Source organism: Saimiri boliviensis, chromosome 6 (genome assembly GCF_048565385.1).
Source record: "Saimiri boliviensis isolate mSaiBol1 chromosome 6, mSaiBol1.pri, whole genome shotgun sequence".
Taxonomy (NCBI): domain Eukaryota; kingdom Metazoa; phylum Chordata; class Mammalia; order Primates; family Cebidae; genus Saimiri; species Saimiri boliviensis.
Window position 1 is genome coordinate 43,385,664 of NC_133454.1, and position 21,099 is coordinate 43,406,762.

The 21,099-nt window shown below is 42.3% G+C and overlaps 1 protein-coding gene across 6 annotated transcripts in view; it reads left to right on the forward strand.

The window, feature by feature from the left end:
- Positions 1–3,102, forward strand: part of ELMOD1 (ELMO domain containing 1) — a 77,743-nt gene extending 74,641 nt beyond the window's left edge. For all 6 annotated transcript variants that reach the window (XM_074400519.1, XM_074400520.1, XM_074400517.1 and 3 more), the window contains one exon: positions 1,168–3,102. In XM_074400519.1, coding sequence (XP_074256620.1) covers positions 1,168–1,340 — 173 coding nt within the window. In that variant the 3' untranslated portion in view covers positions 1,341–3,102. The remainder of the gene's footprint in view (positions 1–1,167) is intronic.
- The last annotated feature ends 17,997 nt before the right edge of the window (positions 3,103–21,099 follow it).

Consider the following 21,099-nt stretch of genomic DNA (forward strand, 5'->3'; position numbering starts at 1 on the left):
CTATTTTCTACCTCCTTCTAATGTTAAAACAAAATTTTGCATAATGTTTGTTTCTCTTTTATCTTCTTTTTCTTTCTTTTTCTTTTTTTTTTTCTTGAGACAGGTCTCGCTCTGTTGCCGAGCCTGGTGTGCAGTGGCGCAGTCACAGCTCGCTGCAACCTCGACCTCCTGAGCTCAGGGGACCCTCCCACCTCAGCCTCCCAAACAACTGGGACTCCAGGCGTGTGCCACCATGCCTGGCCGCTTTTCTTTTTTTAAAACTAGGATTACTTCCTTAAATACTTTTCTTTCTAACATATACAGACATCTGAGCCTGTAGTAGTTTGCCACCTACAAGTATCTAGTATTTGGAAAAAAAAAAAAACAAAAAAACACTATTCACATTTCAATACTAAATGTGGTAGATAAAAATAATTAAACAAATGTGCTAGTAGGAGGGGGCATAGTGGGGAACACAACACAATGAATAGGTTCTTCTATGAAACACTTAACATTTATTCCCCAAATTGTTTCCATCCAGATCACTCATGGATAACATTTTTGAGATACAAAAGTATTTGAATATGAAATTATTGCTTCAGAGCAAGGAAGTCTTATTAACAATTTCGTGTGGCTTAATGACCAGCCTGTGTTGTTCAGGGCTGATTTACAATTTTTATTGTCTCGTAATAGAGTGTCAGAATGCATTTGTTTGATTTGTCGGGGTAATTTAAAACTTAAGTTATATCAAATATCAAGAGAATAAAGGCTGAGTGGGGTAATTTTGAAAAATTGGACCGTTACATTAATTTAACTAGGAGGAGAAGGATGAAGTAGTCACCGTCAGCCCTTCAGAAGATGTTCCCCATGTGATTCATATTCTAGAGATGGCAGAACTGATTTGTCTTCCTGCTTGAGAAGAGTGAGAATGATTCCAGGGCCAACTGCGAACAGCTTGCAGATTAGTGGACTTCTACTGCACTGATTTAAAAGAATCATCTTAAACAGCGATGTTTTCTTTTTTCTTTTTTTTTTTTTGTAACAGTGATATTTTCTAGATTTTGACGTCTTTGAGCTCCGTAGTTGCTGTGGCTTGGTTCAGCATCTCCCTCAGCATTCAGAATGATTTTGAATGTGATTAAGGACTTTTTTTCTCCTGCATTCTTATCATTGTATTGTCTCCAACAGGCTATTTGATGCACGAATTTCATAAGTTTTGGATCGACGAGGACCCCATGGACATAATGGAATTTAATCGTGTGCGGGAGAAATTCCGCAAGAGGATCATAAAACAGCTGCAGAACCCAGACATGGCGCTGTGCCCACATTTTGCTGCCTCGGAAGGTTTAATCAACATGTAGTTCCCCACGCCAGTCTTAATGGATACCCTGGAACACTGCCTCATTGTCTTGTTAAATCTCTGCTTAGGTCGCAGCTCACACATTGAATGCACACAGTGATTGTATGCATGCCTTTTGGTACAGTATTTTCATCTCTTGGTCATAATTCTGAGATCCCCAGAGACCATTGTTTCTGGAATATCTGTCATCCAGTGACTGCTCATATTGTGGCATTATGCAGTGTTACACCTTGCCTTGACACCCAGGTATGGAGAGAGTTTTCTATTTTTTTAGATTTTTTTCCTCCCCCTCATAATTCAGCATTAAAGAATTGTATTTCTCTAGCTGTATTTTGTATGTAAAAGGTTTAGCTGAATCTTGTTCTATGAAAGCCTTTTAATTTATTGATATGTTTCATGACTACTGCTGCTAGCTTTTCAAGCCAGGTTCATGCTTGGACCTCATTCTGATAAAGTATAAGACTTTAAAATACAGAGAGGGCCGGGCACGGTGGCTCATGCCTGTAATTCCAGCACTTTGGGAGGCTGAGGAGAGTGGATCACAAGGTCAAGAGATCAAGACCATCCTGGCCAACATGGCGAAACCCCGTCTCTACTAAAAAATATAAAAATTAGTTGGGCGTGGTGGCACACGCCTATAGTTCCAGCTACTTGGGAGACTGAGGTAGGAGAATCCCTTGTACCCGGGAGGCGGAAGTTGCAGTGAGCTGAGATCATGCTACTGCACTCCAGCCTAGTGACAGAGTGAGACTCCGTCTCAAAATAAAATAAAATAAAATAAAATAAATAATACAGACAGACACATGATAAGCCAAACTATTCCTGCAAACATAGCTACGCTTCATGAAAATGTAATGAGGCTTACAAGAAGTAACTTTAGGTAGGAGCTGTTTTTGTTTGAAGTACTGCAGAATTATATTATAACTTCTCCTCACCCCAGTTGCAATTGTGTCATAGTCATCTGTATATCAAACTGTTTTATTCCCATAACTTCACTGGCTTGGATGCCTAAGTGTGTGATGCTTGAAGCCTCAGAAAAGAAATAAGCATATTTCAAAAGCTGCAAAAGGTTTTTCACTGCCTGCCTCTTGCTGAACTGGGTTATACCCTGGCACTGTTCTGATCCAAGCATATTTGCTTGGGAAACTAAGTGCTGACTAGTTTTCCGTGTCAAGGGGCAATATTAAAAAACAGTTTGCAAGAAAATGTGTTTCAAGAGAGCAACCTAAGCTAAGTCACTCTGTAATATTTCTTGAAAATAACAAACTTGTCTTGTATCACTGGAAGAAGTAAATTGCTTAGAAGGAGAAAAGTCAAATCGTTCCAGGACTGCTGAAAATCATTTTAGAAACCGTGATTTAGTTTGGAATTATGATTGTAGTCTGTTGAATAGTATTTACCATGGCATTTCATACCCATGGTATTTTATACCTTCTGACTATCAATTTTAGTATTATTAGATGTTTGTGTAATCACTTGCTTATTTAAATGAATTTTGAGTACTGCCTAATTGTCTGTTATATGAATAAATTACATGTCATTCTACTGTAACATATAGTGGGTTTCATATTAATATTTTTGTGCTCATCCAAGCTTCTGAATATGCAAATATGTGAGTGAATAGAATGTCAAAGACAGACAGCCTGGAGCTGACTATAAATCACTCCACCATTCAGAGTTTTTGGGTGTGAGTTAGAATGTGTTCATCACTTCCTAGGAAACCTGGTGTGGCTGTTGCTAGATAAAGCAGAAACGTTGACTACCCATTGTTTTCTTGTCCTTTCTCTCCCTTCTGGGATTGCAGTATCCTTTCCCTTTCAGCTGTGTACCAGGTGGTAGCATTTTGCATTGCCTTTCTTATGGCCCTGTGTCCTTTCTTAGAACGAGGAAGAAAAAAGAGTTGGTTAGCACATAGTAGATACCATGAGTAATGACAAGAATGTATATTCCTCTCCCAAGTAAGTGAGGACTTGTGAACCTAGTAAATGGCCTGCCTGAGGAGCCCTGACTTTCCACCGTAACTGCAGCTGCTATAGATGAAAGCATTATTCCACATGCAGTCCAGCCTTTGCCAGCCACATGTGCTCATTGTCCCTTTTTATCCATTTTGGTCCCATGTCACTGTCACGGCTTGACGGCATGTGACACTTACACCAGCTCGTGTCTCTTCTGTTCAGATAGAGATAGTTGATGCCAACAAGCTGAGAGTATCCCCTGTCAGCTCCTAGGATGCTTTCTTTCTATTGTATTTGAACATGGCTGCACAATCTGAGGATGAACAAGCTCTGACAGCTCCTTCGAGCTCTGAGTATTATTAGATTTCTCATTCACACCACTTTGTGGAAGACGCATTCCACGCAGTGACACAAAGTGAGGTGAGAAAAAGAAGATGAAAGGTTTCAAAAGCATCAACATCATGTGGAGAGAGAGAGAGTATGTGTTTCCCTTGACTATTTTTAGCTTGCTTAATCTTATTCCATTGAATAAGGGTTGACCACATAAAATGTAAATTGTGTTGCAAGCCTCTTCCAAGTTTTCCAAAACACTGCTTGCTATGATAAAAACACATTCCCATTTCCACCACAGAAAGGAAATCTTTTGAAGCACTGTTTCTGAAACGTGACTCTGACTTTCCTTCTCACAGCTCTTGTGGCACTGTACTGAAAAAACTGTGCTTGGTAATCCACCATCTTTTCCATATGTGAAAAGAGGCTTAAATAAATACCAATCCCAAAAGACAGGGTGACCTTACAATATATCTTCCAAAACAGAACACTGTTGAGAGAGAAGGGGGATATTGTTATTTGTTTCTTTAGAACAACAGAGTCAACTGGGGCAGTTTAGGAAAACTGAGATGTCAGGTGGCCAAGAGAGACCAAGAGACAGATGTAAGGATTGTCCACCCACAACTTAATTAGGCAAACATAACCCAGTTTCTTTACTTTCAAGCCTCTGGCAGGAGAAGTACATCATACAGACATCGATATTTTGATATCCAGGAATCTACCCAAAATCTTAGAGATCCATCACAGGTATGGGCTTCTTTGAGAAATTCAGCTGCATAGATGGGGCCTAAGTTGGCAATGGGGAGATAAAACCTGGCAGTCAAACTCCATGGCAACAAATCGTCTTGATCTGTAACATACGGTGCCAGATCCAAATTGAAGGGGAGTGAGGGGGGGGACCAGAATTGGTGGAATATGGGGATAGGAGGTGGGAGATGATGGAGAGAAGAGGAATGGGACAGACGAGAAGGAAAATATCAGCTAGGCCCATAGCCACTGAGCCACTGTGACACGGACTCTATCAAAGCAATGCCTCCAACTCTGCAGGGAGCTCAACAATGGTAGCTGCTCTAATCTAGAGACAAAATGGCAGAAAAGCAGAACCAAGTAGAACATCAAGTCCTAGAAGATGAAAGAGATTCTGGCACAGATTCCATTTCAAGAGCTTACATTTAGCCAGTTCTCATGTCATGTGCCAGGACTGTGCTAGTCCTTACTTTGCATTATTTCATTTCCTTAACAACACAGAGAATCAGGTGGGTTTTTATTTGCTTGTGCATTTGTTTTTATAGACCAAAAGGCTTAGATAATTTAATACATTGCCAAAGGTCTTGAGAGAGAAGTATTAGGTTGGTGCACAAGTAATTGCCGTTTTGCCACTGAAAGTAACGGCAGCTGGACACAGTGGCTCATGCCTGTAATCCAGCACTGTGGGAGGCCAAGGCAAATGAATCACCTGAGGTCAGGAGTTCAAGACCAGCCTGGCCAACATAGTGAAACCCTGTCTCTACTAAAAATACAAAAATTAGCCTGGTGTGGTGGCAGGCACCTGTAATCCCAGCTACTTGGAAGGCTGAGGCAAAAGAATCACTTGAACCCAGGAGGTGGAGGTTGTGGTAAGCCGAGAGCCCACCACTGCACTCCAGCCTGGCAACAGAGTGAGACTCCATCTCAAAGAAAAAAAGAAAAGAAAAAAGTAATGGCAAAAATTGAAATTGCTTTTGCACCAGCCTAATAAATGGCATGGCTAGACTTGAACCCAAGGCCTTAAGCCTAGATATTATGCTGCTGCCTACCTAACAGGAATTCTCTACTGTCAGGGCACTGGTGAATCATAAACACACACAGATGTGCACACACACTCCACCCCCAAGTCATAACAGATATGTTAATAACTATGTCTCACTCAGATGTCGGTGAATTCAAATGCTGCCATACTGTCCCTCAGGACTGCCCAGTTTTGACCAGAATTTTTTCCTGATACTCAAAGAACAATTCTAGAACCGCGAGCTCTTTCTCCTCATTCCCGTCTCCCCCGAGAGAGGAAGACTGCATACCTCCTTCCTGCTCCCTTGCAGGGGAAACCTCCGCAAGGTGGGTTTGCAGGAACCTTGCCAGCTCAGACCGGAAGCTACGTGGCATTTATTTCCGTGGAAAGAGAAACACGCAGGGCTTTGGCCTTGTGCACTCTTCATAAATAAAACATTCCCTTCGCAGCTGTGGTCCTTTTGCCTCATTGACTGGACATAGCCTTCAGAATGCTGCCACTCATAGACACTAACAGGAATTATGTTGTCTGCTAACATCGCTGGGATGCTTCATGGAAGCCCCAGAGAGATGGTTAGGACAGGGTCAGGACAAGGTTACAAGGATCAAACTCTGGACTAATTTTTTTTTTATCATAACACTGTGCTTTGCTTTGGGAAAGACCATAGAAGAAGAGTTTATGGGAACTAGGAAAGAGTGGTAAAGAGAAGAGAAGGCTGAGATTACTCTTGAAAAACCCCCTCTGTCATGCAAGTTAAATGGTCCATTTGTGATTGCACCTCCCCTACAAAGGCTCTGAGGATTTCCACAGCATCACAAGGCATGGGTTTTGGAATCAGCTTTACTAGGAAAATTTCTAAAGCAAGGATCAGAAAGAGAAGAAGATACAAGTACTTCCCATGCTCACAAGGAACACCAGTGCCTGGTGGAGTAGATGTGAGTTCAACTGGAGAGAGTCCTGCCCCACTGTTGTTCTTTTTTTTTTTTTTTTTTTTTTTTGCTATATTTGAATATTGGTTTTTTTGCATTTTAGGTTTTGGGGTACATGTGAAGAACATGCAAGATTGTTGCATAGGTACACACGTGGCAGTGTGATTTGCTGCCTTCCTCCCCTTCACCTATATCTGGCATTTCTCCCCATGCTCTCTCTCCCCAACTCCCCACCCCTCGCTGTCCCTCCCCTATTTCCCCCCAACAGACCCCAGTGTGTAGTGCTCCCCTCCCTGTGTCCATGTGTTCTCATTGTTCAACACCCGCCTCTGAATGAGAATATGCGGTGTTTGATTTTCTGCTTCTGTGTCAGTTTGCTGAGAATGATGGCTTCCAGGTTCATCCATGTCCCTACAAAGGACACGAACTCATCGTTTTCGATGACTGTTTTCTTTCTTTTACGGAAAGCATGAAAGCAACCTTGCCAGAGGGGTGAAGATCTGATCAGAACACCTTGCAGCCAGGCAGTCTGACTTGGCGGCCAGCCAATTGGGAGCTAAGTGGGAGCTGCCTGCACCTGGAGACCTTGAGGTCTGTGGGGTATGGCCCTGGGGGAGGAACTCTCTGGTTCTAAGGGAAGCTAAGCTGGGGTGCAGGCTCTCTGCTGGAATTGAGAGGAACTTTTAGTTGCAGCTGGTTTGTCCAAGAAGCCCAGAGAGAGCTCATGAATTATTTTTTGAGAAATCTTCTCATATTACACCCATATACTTACATTTTTGACATATTAGCTCCCTATACCAAGCGTATAGCAATTATAGAGGAATAGGGACATCAACAGCCTCAAGCTATATGGTACAAAGAGTTACATCATCCACTTCCGGGGAAGTTTTTACTCTTTCTGCAAAGCACAGCAGGAAAGCATTAGCAATCCAGAGACCCGCGTTCTAGCGCATGGGCTGCCGTCTTCCTTAGGTCAATGATTTCATCCTTCTGCCTTTGCTTTTGCCATCTGTAACATAAAAATAATAATGACAGCTCCTCTTCAGAGGATTATTGTAGGAGTAAAAATCAAATAAGCGATTATTAACTCCAAGTGCTTAGGAAACTCCAAAGTACTAGTTAAACACAGGTTTAATTATGGTTCAATTTTCATCCCTCCAGTTTTTGGCTATGAGCGTCCTCTAACAAAGAATTCAGTGACAAAATTTGTCCTTGGAGCCAGTGTTCCCCACTAATTCAATTCAGCAAATATTTATTGAAAACTTATTTTAGTCCAAGGCATCAGGCCAAGTCTGAGAACCACATGGGAGACAAGACAGTGTGGCCTTGGTCTCAGGGACCTCACAGTCTAAATCTAGTGCCTGGCTTCTCCAAACCCAGCCTTGGGACCCCCACAATGAGCACTGTTAGATATGAATCATCTCCACCCCCTACCAGACATACTAAAAGATAATCTTCATTTTAACGCTCCCCCAGGTGATGTGTGTGCACATTCAGCTGAGAAGCACTTCTCTAGGGATTATTGATCTAGTTGTTCTTCACTGAAACCTGACAAGATTTTGTCTCAGTTGTTAACGATTTAGAAATCAATCAAACATTCCCTTGTTTTCCCTCAATTTACAGTCACTATAACTTGACTCTGCTCCCACTGCTAACAAAGGACTTCGTGTTCTGTTGCCATCGCCCAGAGGTGCCAACAGGAGCTGGCATGGAATGGAGAGATGGACCTCACCCTGGACATGGGACTCAGAAGGTGGTCTATCGCCACCCCATGCTGCTTGGGACGCTTCCAATGGTAGCCAAAGCTGGTGCTGCCCCCCAGGTAGACTCTCACGGATGACCTTTCTCAGAGGGCCCATCTTCCAAGGCATCTGTCAGGATGGCCAGCCTCCTAGATGCTGGAGAAAACAAATGAGTAGACTCTTCACTTGTTAGCTTGTTTGTTTCCCCTCACTAACCAGAACCACCTAGCTGCAGGTTGGTGATGGTATTTGTCCGTTCTGACTGCTGCAACAGAATTCCATAGACTCACTGACTTAAACAACAGCCTGACAGTTCTGGAGGCTGCAAGTCCCAGGTCAGTGTGCCAGCATGGTCGGGTGCTGGTGAGGGCCTTCTTCCTGGCTTGCAGATGGCCCCCTTCTCACTGTTTGCTCCCATGGCCTTTTCCCCGTCCATGTGCAAAGAGAAAGAGCAAGAGAGAATTTTTCTTTTTTTGAGACACGGTCTCACTCTCTCACCCACGCTGGAGTGCAATCATGCCATCAGGGCTCACTGCATCCTTGAACTCCTGGGCTCAAGCAATCATCCTACCTCAGACTGCTGAGTAGCTGGGACCACAGGCGTGCACCACCACACCTCGATCACTTTCTTTTTTCTTTTCTTCTTTACAGATTGGCGGGGGAGGGCGGTCCTCAATATGCTGCTCAGGACAGTCTCGAACTCCTTGTCTCAAGCAATCCTCCCACCTCAGCCTCTCAACACTGTAAAGTGTTAGGATTACAGGCATGAGCTACCACATCTGGCCCCATTTACTCTTCTTAAAAAGCCACCAGTCTTATTAGATTACTGATCTACCCTTATGACCTCATTTAACCTTGATTACCTCAAATGTGCCCATCTCCAAATAAAGTCACATTGAGGGTTAGAGCTTCAACATATAAAATGGGCAGGGGAGGGCAGGCACAATTCAGTAAATAGCAGCAAGTATTTTGAGAAGTTATTTGAAGTCCGAGTTTTGTGCTTCCTAGAATGAACCCAGGAGCTCAAAGGCACCAATGCAATCAAAATAGTACAATTCTGCTGCCCAATTATTCTAACCCAATTTTTTTTGAGATGGAATTTTGCTCTTTTTGCCCAGGCTGGGGTGCAATGGTGTGATCTTGGCTCACTGCAACCTCTGCCTCCCATGTGATTCTCCTACCTCAAACTCCCAAGTAGCTGGGATTACAGGCATGCACCACCACACCGGCTAATTTTTTTGCATTTTTAGTAGAGGTGGGGTTTCACCATGTTGCCCAGCTGGTTTTGAACTCCAGACCTCAGGTGATCCACCTGCCTCGGCCTCCCAACATGCTGGAATTACAGGCATGAGCCACCGTACTCAAACTAACCCTATTTTAAGAGAATACCAAAACATTTGCAGAGCAAGGTAGAATCCATTCTTTTTTCTTTCTTTCTTTTTACTCTTTTTCTCCCTTAGCACTTCAAGTGGCTTCAGAATAGAATCCATTCTTAAATAAATCAAAGAATGTCACCCATCTGAATCTTTTTGAGTGATCTAGAATAAAGATGAGAAATTTAACTCAATTAAAAACACTAACCAATTATAAGAAAACTATTAACATGTTTCTATGAAAATGTAGGTTTGGGGTCATGTGCATTCTTACCATAAGCCACATAGCTATTTTCCTGGCTTCAGGTCTTTTCCTTGCTTAACTTATATTCCTGACCCTATTTAAATAAGAAATGAATTAACATGGATGAACATGTGATACAAATGTAAGTTCTTTTTAAAAAAATTATTACTGTTTACACAAACATAAAGACACAAGGATCATCTAAGCAGGATCTATTTCAAATACCATTAACTGGCTATGGGTCTATTTGTTTTTATAATTAATACCTTTTAAGTACATTAATTTGGGGGACTTTTTTCCAGCTTTCAAAAGCATCTTTTATTAAACGTCTTAAGATAATTATATTTGTTTACAATATGAGGTTGTAAGAAATAACATGAAAAGATTCCGTCTACCCTTCACTCAGTTTCCCCCAATGGTAACATCGTGCCTAACTGTAGCAGAAGATCACAGCCAGGAAATTGCCATTGATATAATCTACCCACTTAGATTTCATCAGTTTTACAAGTACGTGTGTGTGTGTGTGTGTGTGTGTGTGTGTGTGTGTGTGTCCATGCAACTTTATCATGTGGTAGATTCATGAAATCATCACCACAATCATATCTGGAACAGTTCCATCACCATAAATATGCCACCTCCCTCCCTCAACCCCCCATAAGCCCTGGCAATCACTAATCTTTTCTTTATCTCTATCATTTGATCATTTCAAGAATGTTATAAATAGAATCATACAGTTGATAACCTTTTTTTGGATTGGCTTTTTCACTCAGCATAATTCCCTTGAGATCCATCCAAGTTTTTGAGTGCATCCATAATTCACTCCTTTTTATTACTGAGTAGTATTCCATGGAGTGAACATACCACAGTTTGTTTAACCATTCATCTATTGATGGAAACTTGTGTTGTCTCCAGTTTTGAGCTATTAAAAATAAAGTTGTTGTGAGTATTAGTGTACATATTTTTATGCAAACATAAATTTTTATGTCTCTAAGATAAACACCCAGGAGTACAGTTCCTAGGTTATATAGTAATTCATGCTTAGTTTTATAAGAAACAGCAAAACTGTTTCCAAAGCGGCTGTATGAGTCTACATTCCCACCAGCAATGTATGAATGATCTACTTCCCTACATTTTCACTGATATTTAGTGTTATCACTATGTTTTATTTTAGTCATTCCGATAGGCATGGACCCAGGAAGGAAGGAAGACTGGAAGTGGAGAGGGGGCTTCCATGTCACAGATAGGTGAGAGACAAATATTTGAATGCAGGTCTGCTCATATTCAGGAACACAGATCCTTTCTTTGAAATCTTTCCTGGAGGAAGATTTAGGAATACTCACACATCCAGATGTGCTCTTCCACAAATGAGAGAGAGGGTACTGACCTTGGCTTTGGTGCTACGCCAGAGTCCTCAGTAGGCTGCTGCCTTCTGCTGCTCAGCTGGGAAGCTCAACCCTCCTGGCCTTCTTGCTGCTGCAGAAGCTAACACTTGCAGCTGTGGGTCATGCAAATGTTACGACAAATCATTCAGAGCCCCCCTGGTCCCTAGGTCCCTGCTGTGATAGCCTCACCAAAGATGCCTAAGAAACAGTGTCTTCAGATTCGCACAAATTTTCCTCCTCCATTTGGAGAACCCAAGCCCAGATGACATTTTAGACACAATTCCTTATCCTCCATCCCTTTCCTGGGGCCAAAGCACAAAACCCCTTCCTTCAACTTCAGAATGCCCAAACATACACACACACATGCACATGTGCACACACACACACATGTATGCATGCACACGTATATTCATGTAAATATGTGTATACACAAGCACATATAAGGCAGCCCTGTGACTATCACAGAAGCTTGATATGGTCACATTTGCATCTATCTAAGAAATTCTTTCTGCCTGCCTCTTGAAGAATGGTTGGAAGGCAGCAGAAAAAGAAACAAGAATAGTTGCCCATGGAAGAAATTCTGAGGGCCTAAACCAGAGCAGAGACTGGCAGGATATATTTGAGTATCTCATCCCCTCAGAGAGGAAGGGATATATTGCACAGCACAAAATAAGTAAAATCAGCAAGATTTGGTAACTGGTTAGATGCAGGGGTGAGGTATAGAGAAGAGGGTAGGATGATTTCTGAGACTAGATGACTTAAGTCATTAATATAATGATAACAGTGATAGCCACCAATGACTGACCGCCTAGTGCATGCTATTCATTGAGTCAAGTGTATTCTGGCTTTGTTTTCTCCCACTTACCAGCTTCATGCACCATGGGCTAGACTTGCTTATGGTCCTACTATATATTAGGACCAATTCACTTTCTCCTTTTTTTTTTTTGAGACAGAGTCTCACTCTTTTGCCCAGGCTGGAGTACAGTGGTGCAATCTTGGCTCACCGCAACCTCCACCTCCTGGATTCAAGCGATTCTCCTGCCTCAGTCTCCTGAGTAGCTGGGATTATAGGTGCCTGCCACCACACCCAGCAGATTTTTTTTTTTTTTTTTTTGAGACGGAGTTTCGCTCTTGTTACCCAGGCTGGAGTGCAATGGCGCGATCTCGGCTCACCGCAACCTCCGCCTCCTGAGTTCAGGCAATTCTCCTGCCTCAGCCTCCTGAGTAGCTGGGATTACAGGCACGCGCCACCATGCCCAGCTAATTTTTTGTATTTTTAGTAGAGACGGGGTTTCACCGTGTTGGTTTCACCGTGTTGACCAGGATGGTCTCGATCTCTTGACCTCGTGATCCACCCGCCTCGGCCTCCCAAAGTGCTGGGATTACAGGCTTGAGCCACCGCGCCCGGCCGATTTTTGTATTTTTAATAGAGACAGGGTTTCACTATGTCAGCCAGGCTGGTCTCAAACTCCTGAACTCAGGTGATTCACTCACCTCAGCCTCCTGAAGTGCTGGGATTATAGGCATGAGCTACTGCGCCTGGCTCATTTTCTCTTTTAACCCTCAAACTAATTCTGTGGTATATTGTCTTTATCCATACTTTACAAAGATGAAAACTGAGTGCCATGCTTACAGCTTCCCAACTTTAAGAAACTAGCACAGATGTGCTGCAAACCCAGCTTTTCGGGCTCAGCTCAGGTCCTTATTACACAACCACACGCCAGTCCCACCAGTTCAGCACTTAAATTCTGTTAGAAATGGAACTGAAAGAAAATATACCAAAACGGTTCTCTCTGGGTGGTAGGATTCAAAGTTATTTTTATTTTATACATATTGTTTATGTTTGCCATATTTTCTTCCCTGTATGTATGCTATCTGTGATCTGGAGAAAATCATAAATGTTTTTATTTAAATAACACAAATAACTCTATGAGAAAGAAAGAACAGCCTCAGGAGAGCGAATTTATGCATGTTCTTTGGCAGGGAAGAGGAGATCCTCTTAAGTATTCAGGCCAGGTTGCCGTTAGCAATGACAGCCAACCCTAACAATATTCCCCATAAAAGCCTTTTCAGGGAGGAGCCTCCTGGGCTGGCATCGACTGGGGACCTCCTTTCGCTTAGCCGTGACCTTCAGGGTTTGTCACCATCTCACTGGCTGTCAGAGACCACTGAGTTTTGTTTATGCTTTGTTTTGTTTTGCCTAATTTTACCAGTAATAAATTTAGGCACTGAAGCAAAAATTCCAGACAGTACATCCTCTGCCGACACTTCATAACTCACTAAATAATGACATCATGAATATTTATATCTCGCTATTATCGCTGCTGCAAGGAATGACAGTTTTAGCACAAGTGACCATATTCATCTTCCTCTCACTGCTCAATCCTGAGTATTGTGTCTTTTTTTTCTCCCTCTCATCGGCTTCATGCATGCTGGGGCTGACTTGCTTATGGTCCTGTTACACGGGAGGAATATCCCTCAAAGAAATCTTCATTTTTCCTGTTCTGGCACAATCAGAGGGTTGGGGAACCCTGCATTTTTTTTTCCAGGCTTCGGGGAATCTTCATCAAGGGCCTATTACATACCAGCCATTCTGCTAGGTACCTGGATATAAGATAAGAAAGACCTACTCCTTGCCTGCAGGTCCAGGAGTTGGGAGACAGACATATAAACAGTTCATTATGCTAGTGTGAGCTGAGGGCAATGGTTGGTACCAAATCCTAGGTGTTATGGGAGAGGCCACGCATAAGGACAACATGAATGAAAGCACTAGGGTGAGAAAGAGCAAAGAATATTACAAGCAATTCAGTGTTGTCAGAGAGCAGGGAGCCGGGATAAGAATGGTGTTGTGCTACTTAGGTTCATGCAGCCCAGGTGTGCTAACTCTGACTTTCACAATGACTCAATAGCCAATTACATGTGCTCAAATTCACAGTTTATTGCAAGAGAGTCACATACGATTAATGAAACAATAATATCCTGTATAACATGCACAGAAGCAGTCATTGGAGGTAACAAACCACAGCGATGGCTTGGGAGACCAACACGTGGTTGAGTGGATCCGGAAGTTCTTGACTTCTATCAGCAGTGAAGTCACTGCTTCTCCTGGGCAGAACCTCAGGAGTGGGTGGGGAAGGGGCAAATGTCAAGTTGGGAGGAGGCCTCAGCATCAGAGGGTCAAAAGGTGTCTTGGACAAGGTCAAGTTCTTTCTGCATTTATGGTCCTCCAGGGGCATGTCCATTCTTAGTATCTCAGCCACCTTTCTGAATTCACTTTTTATTGGTTCATTTCAGGTCTCAGTGGTTCTAGGCCACAGCAAGTCTTATCTTACTACCTCAGTTCATTACACATGTGGTAAACAACTTATTGAGAGGTAAACAACTTCACTGTGGGCTCAATGTCACTTGACCTTAGTAACTCCATTTTGAGACATTAGGATCACAAATCGTTATCATATATCAAATGGCAACTAGATCTTGGATGACGGCTTCATTGAAGAACTGGAATTTGGCTAGACATGGTGACTTGTGCTTGCAATCTCAACCCTTTAAGAAGCCAAGGCAGGAGAATCCCTTGAGTTCAGAAGTTCAAGGCCAGCCTGGGCAACAAAGTAAGACCCTGTCTCAAAAAAAAAAAAAAAAAAAAAAAAAAATCAGCCAGGCATGGTGGTGCACACCTGTAGACCTAACTACTAGGTAGGCTGAGGTATGAGGATTGCTTGAGCCCAGGAGGTTGAAGCTACAGTGAGCCATTGATTGCATCACCATACTCCAGCCTGAGCAACAGAGCAAGACTCCGTCTCAAAAAAAAAAAAAAAAAAAGGAAAAGAAAAAAAGCTGGAACTTGAGGCTGAATTTGAAAACATCAAAAAGATGCAGCAAGCTTGTTGGGAGATTGGTAGTGCAGCCTGGGCGACACATCATGGTGGCCCAAACTAGAATTGTGGAGGTGGGCATATAGACAAAGAAACAGATTTGGAGAATAAAGTTTTGTCACTTTCTTCATACAGGTCTCATTTCTTATTAGGTTAATGCCTATGGATTTGGCTGTTTTTTGTTGTTTTTTTTTTTTTGTAATTTCCCTGTTACTATTATAAATGGGCTCTTTTTAATATCTTATTCTCTCGTTTGGTTGCATAAGTTAGAATTCCTTTGATTGCTAATAACAGAAAACCCAACTCAAATTGCTATAAACAAATAATAGCACATATTGTGTCCTTATCATTGCTAGAAATGAATCTAAGCACTTTATATGTACTAATCTTTCAACTCATTTAAATAAAATTTAAAAATTTATTAATTTCCATCAATAAATATCAATACATGAATCATACATCTGGCTTCAGACATAGATTAATCTAGTGCTCAAAAAATGTCACCAGAATTGAGTCTGTCTCCATCTCTTGGCTCCATAGTGGCAAAGTGACTGAAGCGGCTCCCATGCTATATACCTTCAGGTTCAGGTCCTGGCAAGAACTTTGGTAGGGCAGCCTGTTTTAAATGAAGTCCTGGAATTGAGTCTCTTAGTAGCCCAACATGACACACGCACTCATCCCTGAGCAATGACAGCTGCTAGGTGAGAGCGGTGCTTTGACTAAATGCGGTCATGTGCCACTCCACCAAAACCGCAGACATGAAGAGAAAAGGAGGAGTCATTCACCTTTAAATAAACCATGCACTTTTAGAAGAAGTAGTCTCCTACTTCTAATGGACATTGGAGAAGGGCAACAGAAAACAACTAATGTCTACTCCATTGATTACTACTCCATTGGTTATTATTATTTTTGGATTAAAATTGCACACACATAGACATTCTTTATTTATCTACACATGCATTCTTACATATATGCATACATAGGACAACCAACCAGCTTGGATAGCTTTTAAATTATTTTAATATGGATGTTATACTATATTGATTGCACCAGAAGCCTCAATTTTCACACCTCCCTGAATCTGTTCTCTTTACTTTCTCCACTGACTGTGGGCTTGTGCTTTGCTTTTCACCAATAGACACTATCAAACTTGATGCAGGCAGAGGCTAGAAAAAGAAACTTTGAGTTTCCTGTTCCTCTGTTTGAGCTTGTTCACCACCATGGGAATGAGCTTGGGCTAGCTTGCCGGAGAACCAAAGACCATGTGGAGGCAAGTCAAGCTGTCTTTGGCAAAGTTATCCTAGACCAACAAGTCCCCAGCTGATCCACCAGCTAACTACAGATGCACAAGCAAGCCCAGCCAACATTAGCCACGCTCGAACCAGATCAGAAGGGCCACTCAGCTGTAGACTCATGAGAAAAAATAAAAGCCTGTGGTTTTAAGTCACTACATTTTGCAGTGATTGATAATGCAGCAATAAGCATCTGAAACACTCTCCATGTATATCTAATAATATGATCATCAAAGTTAACAAAGCAACTAAGCCTAAGAGACTAATAATGAGCTAACTCTGATGACTGGGAAGATAGCCGGCATGGGAATGACACATGGCTGTAGCATAGGCAGGTTGCTACAGTGGACAGGTGGGAAGCCCAATGCCATGGAGAGCAGGACCAAGAAGTGTTGAAAGCAGAGGTCAGTTGCAAAACAAAGATGACTGACAAATCAAACTGATCAACTTACAAGTTCTCATTCATACATTTACTGAAATACTGTCAGGTGGTACAGTGATCTAGGCAAAGATAAAGGAGCTAAGGAGAGCAGACAATATTCATGCAATGAGCAGAGCATAACAACCCTTGTGCTGTGGTTGAATGCACACTGGCAAGATACAGGAGCCGAGTGCCACTGAAACTGGAGAAGGGGAGCAGCCTGAAGGAGAGAAATGGAGTCACATTTTCCTACGAAATAGGAAGAATATATTCTCTAGAAATTTGGAAGCTCAGTTTTCTGAAGTATCTGAATCATGCTTTAAGCTCTAAAAGAAAATCTGAAAAAAATTATTTTATTGGCTATATGCTAGAAAGGAAAAAATAGAGTTGAGATCAGATCTGAGTTTTATTTCTGCTTAACCTTGGGCTGGCTGCAGAATGTCTTTGGATCTTAGTTTCCTCATCTAGAAGATGAAGACATTAGGTAATCTCTAATGTTTCTGCACTTCTCAAATGCTCCAACTTTCTATATGAAAAAAGAAGCCAGCATAAAACAAAATGTAATTTTGGGGATATGTCATCTACCTTAATTTTGGTGGAAGAATCAACTCTTCATCGTGGAGCTGTTAAGAAAAGAGAAAAAGCCAGCAAACTGTCATTTGAAAGCCAAGGATGAGAGAGCTATACACATTAGACTTCGAACATATGATGAAAAAGAATAATCTTTCAGCTATTATCTTTTTCCAGAAACGTTTCAAATCTCCCAAGAGTAATGAGGCCTATGTCTACTTTTTTTGACAGTGTGAAAACTGATCAAACTGTCTCTCCCTCTCCTTGGAACACACAGTCTCAGAGTTCAAATAAATACTTGTTTGATGACTTAGGGACCAGTACTTCAACATTAACTGTCATCACTCTCAACACATGCAGTGTGGTCATTACAGAGCTTTCAATATCCACCCCCATTCTACTAACATCTCAGTTTTCTGGCAGGGGAATAACTCTCCTCCGTTGTGCAGTCATGGAGAGGGGATAATTCTTGGAAAACATTTCTCACACTAGAAGATGAAGGGTTAGGATCCTCCTTCCTCTGGCCTTAGCATACAGCATACAGTACTAAGCTCGGCCAATAGGACGCTTCCTATGAGGACTTGGAATGTGAGCCAGCTGGGGATAGGATTGGATGTCATTCTTTCCAGGTGTTGCTCACCAGATGATTCCTTCCCCACAATGCCTGTTGAGAGTTCCACAGATTCTACATGTTTCTGAAGCCTGGTCCTTCAGCCTCATGTCTATTGTGTGGGTCCCTAATGTTACCAACAAATTCCCTTTAACTTAACACTATTTTGAATTCATTTCTATTGCTTGTAGCTAAAAATCCTCCCTGATTCAATAATATTCCACCAGAACCAGTCATGTGGCTAAGTCACAGTGTCTCTTACAACCCAGACCTTAATATACCGATTCCTCTGCATCGTGTGCTCTTCCTCTTTTAATAAGGATTCACAATGGCAATGACATGGGATCAACTCAGGTGCTCATCAATGTTAGACTGGATAGAGAAATGCAGTACATATACACCATAGAATACACAGAGCCATAAAAAAGAATGAGGCTGGGCGCAGTGACTCAAGCCTGTAATCCCAGCACTTTGGGAGGCCGAGACAGGCAGATCACAAGGTCAGGAGTTCAAGACCAGCCTGACCAACATGGTGAAATCCTGTATCTACTAAAAATACAAAAATTAGCTGGGCATGGTTGCAGGTGCTTGTAATCCCAGCTACTCAGGAGGCTGAGGCAGGAGAATTGCTTTAACCTGGGAGGTGGAGGTTGCAGTGAGCCAAGATCAGGCCACTGCACTCCAGCCTGGGCAATGGAGCAAGATTCCATCTCCAAAAAAAAATGAAATTGTGTCCTTTGGAGGGAGCTGGAGGCCATAATCCTAAGCAAATTAATGCAGGAACAGAAAACCAAATACCACATGTTCTCATTTATAAGTGGGAGCAGCACACATGGACATAAATATGGGGACAATAGACACTGTGGAGTACTAGAGGGTAAAGGGAAGGAAGCAGATTTTTCAAAGCTACCTGTTAAGCCCTATGCTCACTACTAGGGTGACGAGATCCATACTTCAACCCCTAGCACCATACGATATTCCCATGGAACAAATCTGCCCAGGTACTTCCTGTATCTAAAATCAAAGTTGAAATTTTTAACAAAAATAAAAATTAAAAATATACCATTAAAAAATAAATAATTCACAATTTGTGGGGATGTTTCACGGAGATTCTATAGTGTAGCAGTTAAAAGCACAGGTTAAAGTCCCAGTTTGTTATTTAGGAACTATGTAACAAGCTAGTTGCTTTGGCTCTGTGTTCCCACCCAAATCTCTGTTGAATTTTGATCATCGTTGAAGGAGGTGCCTGGTCGGAGGTGATTGGATAATGGGGGTGGATTTTCACCTTGCTGTTCCCGTGATAGTGAGTGAGTTCTCACGAGATCTGGTTGCAAAGTGTGTAGCAGTTCCCCCTTCACTCTCTCCTCCTGCTCTGCCATGAGAAGGTGCTTGCTTCCTCTTCTGCGTTTCGCAGTGATTGTAAGCTCTCCGAGACTTCCCCAGCCGTGCCTCCTGTACAGCCGGTGAGTGAATTAAACCCCGTTTCTTTATAAATTACCCAGGTTTAGGTAGTTCTTTATAGCAGTGTGAGAACAGACTAACACAATACCTTTGGCTTCAGTTTCTTCATTTGTAAAATGAGGATAATAGAAGCATCCATATCATAGGGTCCTTATGAGGACTCAGTGAGTTATACTGCCTGCAGTAACTGCCTGCAAAATCCAATAATATATTGAATGAGTATAATACTTGGCACCTGGAAAGTGCCCCATCATTATTGGCTATTATATACCAAGTATTTTACAAACAACTCTGTTTTTCACAATTTTTGGAGTAGGCACAATCATCCCCATTTTATGTATAAGGAAACGGAGGCCCAGAGAAGTTTAAAACCTGCCTTAGGCCTCATATCTAGTAAATAACAATGGCCGAGTCAAACTCTTGTCAGTATCTTCTGTCTGACTCATCTCAAGTTTCATCTCCCCTAGAAAGCCTTGAACCACCTAAGTTTTAGAGTTTTAACTGGGGGGAGCTTTCCGCTGCTCCCTTAGCTCAGCTCAAGTCCTCTCCCACTAAAACAGCATTGCCAAATTGTAATCGTGCCTCTGGACTTGAAGCTCCTTGAAATCAGGGACTGGGCTTTCTTTGCTGAAGTACTACTCAGCGCAGCACCTGCTACACTCGAGTCCTCTGCAGAATAATTGAGAAATGAATGAAGAGGAGGGAGTGAAAAGATCATAGAAAGGGTAAGACAGAGGGATGTAGCTAACATTCAACTTCACCTCTGCTCTGCCTGAAGCTAGGCCTGAATCTCCTTGATTTCAACCACACAGAGTAATGCAGAGATTTAAAAGTCAAATCACAAGGCCGTGGAGCCCAACAGAGTGTCACTTTTAAACATGTAATTAACCTTGTGGGATTCAGTCCCTGGGATGTAATCTGAGATAGAGGAAAAAAGATTTTATATGAAGAGATGCTCATGCCGGGTGCTGTGGCTCACGCCTGGAATCCCAGTACTTTGGGAGGCTGAGGTGGGTAGGTCACTTGAGGTCAGGAGTTCCAAGACCAGCCTGGCCAACGTGGTGAAACCCCATCTATACTAAAAGTACAAAAAATTAGCCAGACATGGGGGCACACACCTGTAATCCCAGCTGCTTTGGAGGCTGAGACAGGAGACTCGATGGAATCAGGGAGGCAGAGGTTGCAGTGAGCCAAGATCACGCCACTGCCCTTCAGCCTGGGCAACGAGCAAAACTCTGTCTCAAAAAAAAAAAAAAAAAAAAAAAAAGAGAGAGAGAGATGCTCATTTCATGCTAGTTTAAAATGAAAACAATCCAAATAAGTAAAAACAATGCCATAGTGGTGAATAATGTTGTTTTATAATATTAAAAAAAGATAATGTTCAAAGTTAAATTTATTGTGTGCTTACACTATAACATACACTATTCAAGGCACTTTAAATGTATTAACTCAACCCTCAAAACAGTGCTGTGAGAAAAATACTACCATTACTCGCCCCCGCTTTTTTTTTAAGACAGGGTCTTGCTCTCACCCAGGCTGGAGTGCAATGGCGAAGTCTGGGCTCACTGCAGCCTCTGTGTTCCAGGCTCAGGTGATTCTCCCTCTTCAGCCTCCTTGGTAGCTGAGACTATAGGTCCACATCACCACACCCAGCTTATTTGTGTATTTTTGGCAGAGACAGGGTTTCTCCATGTTGCCCAGGCTGGTCTTGAATTCCTGAGCTCAAGTGATCCTCCCACTCTGGTCTCCCAAAGAGCTGGGATTACAAGTGTGAGCCACTGTGTCTGGCCCCATTATCCCTTTTTTAT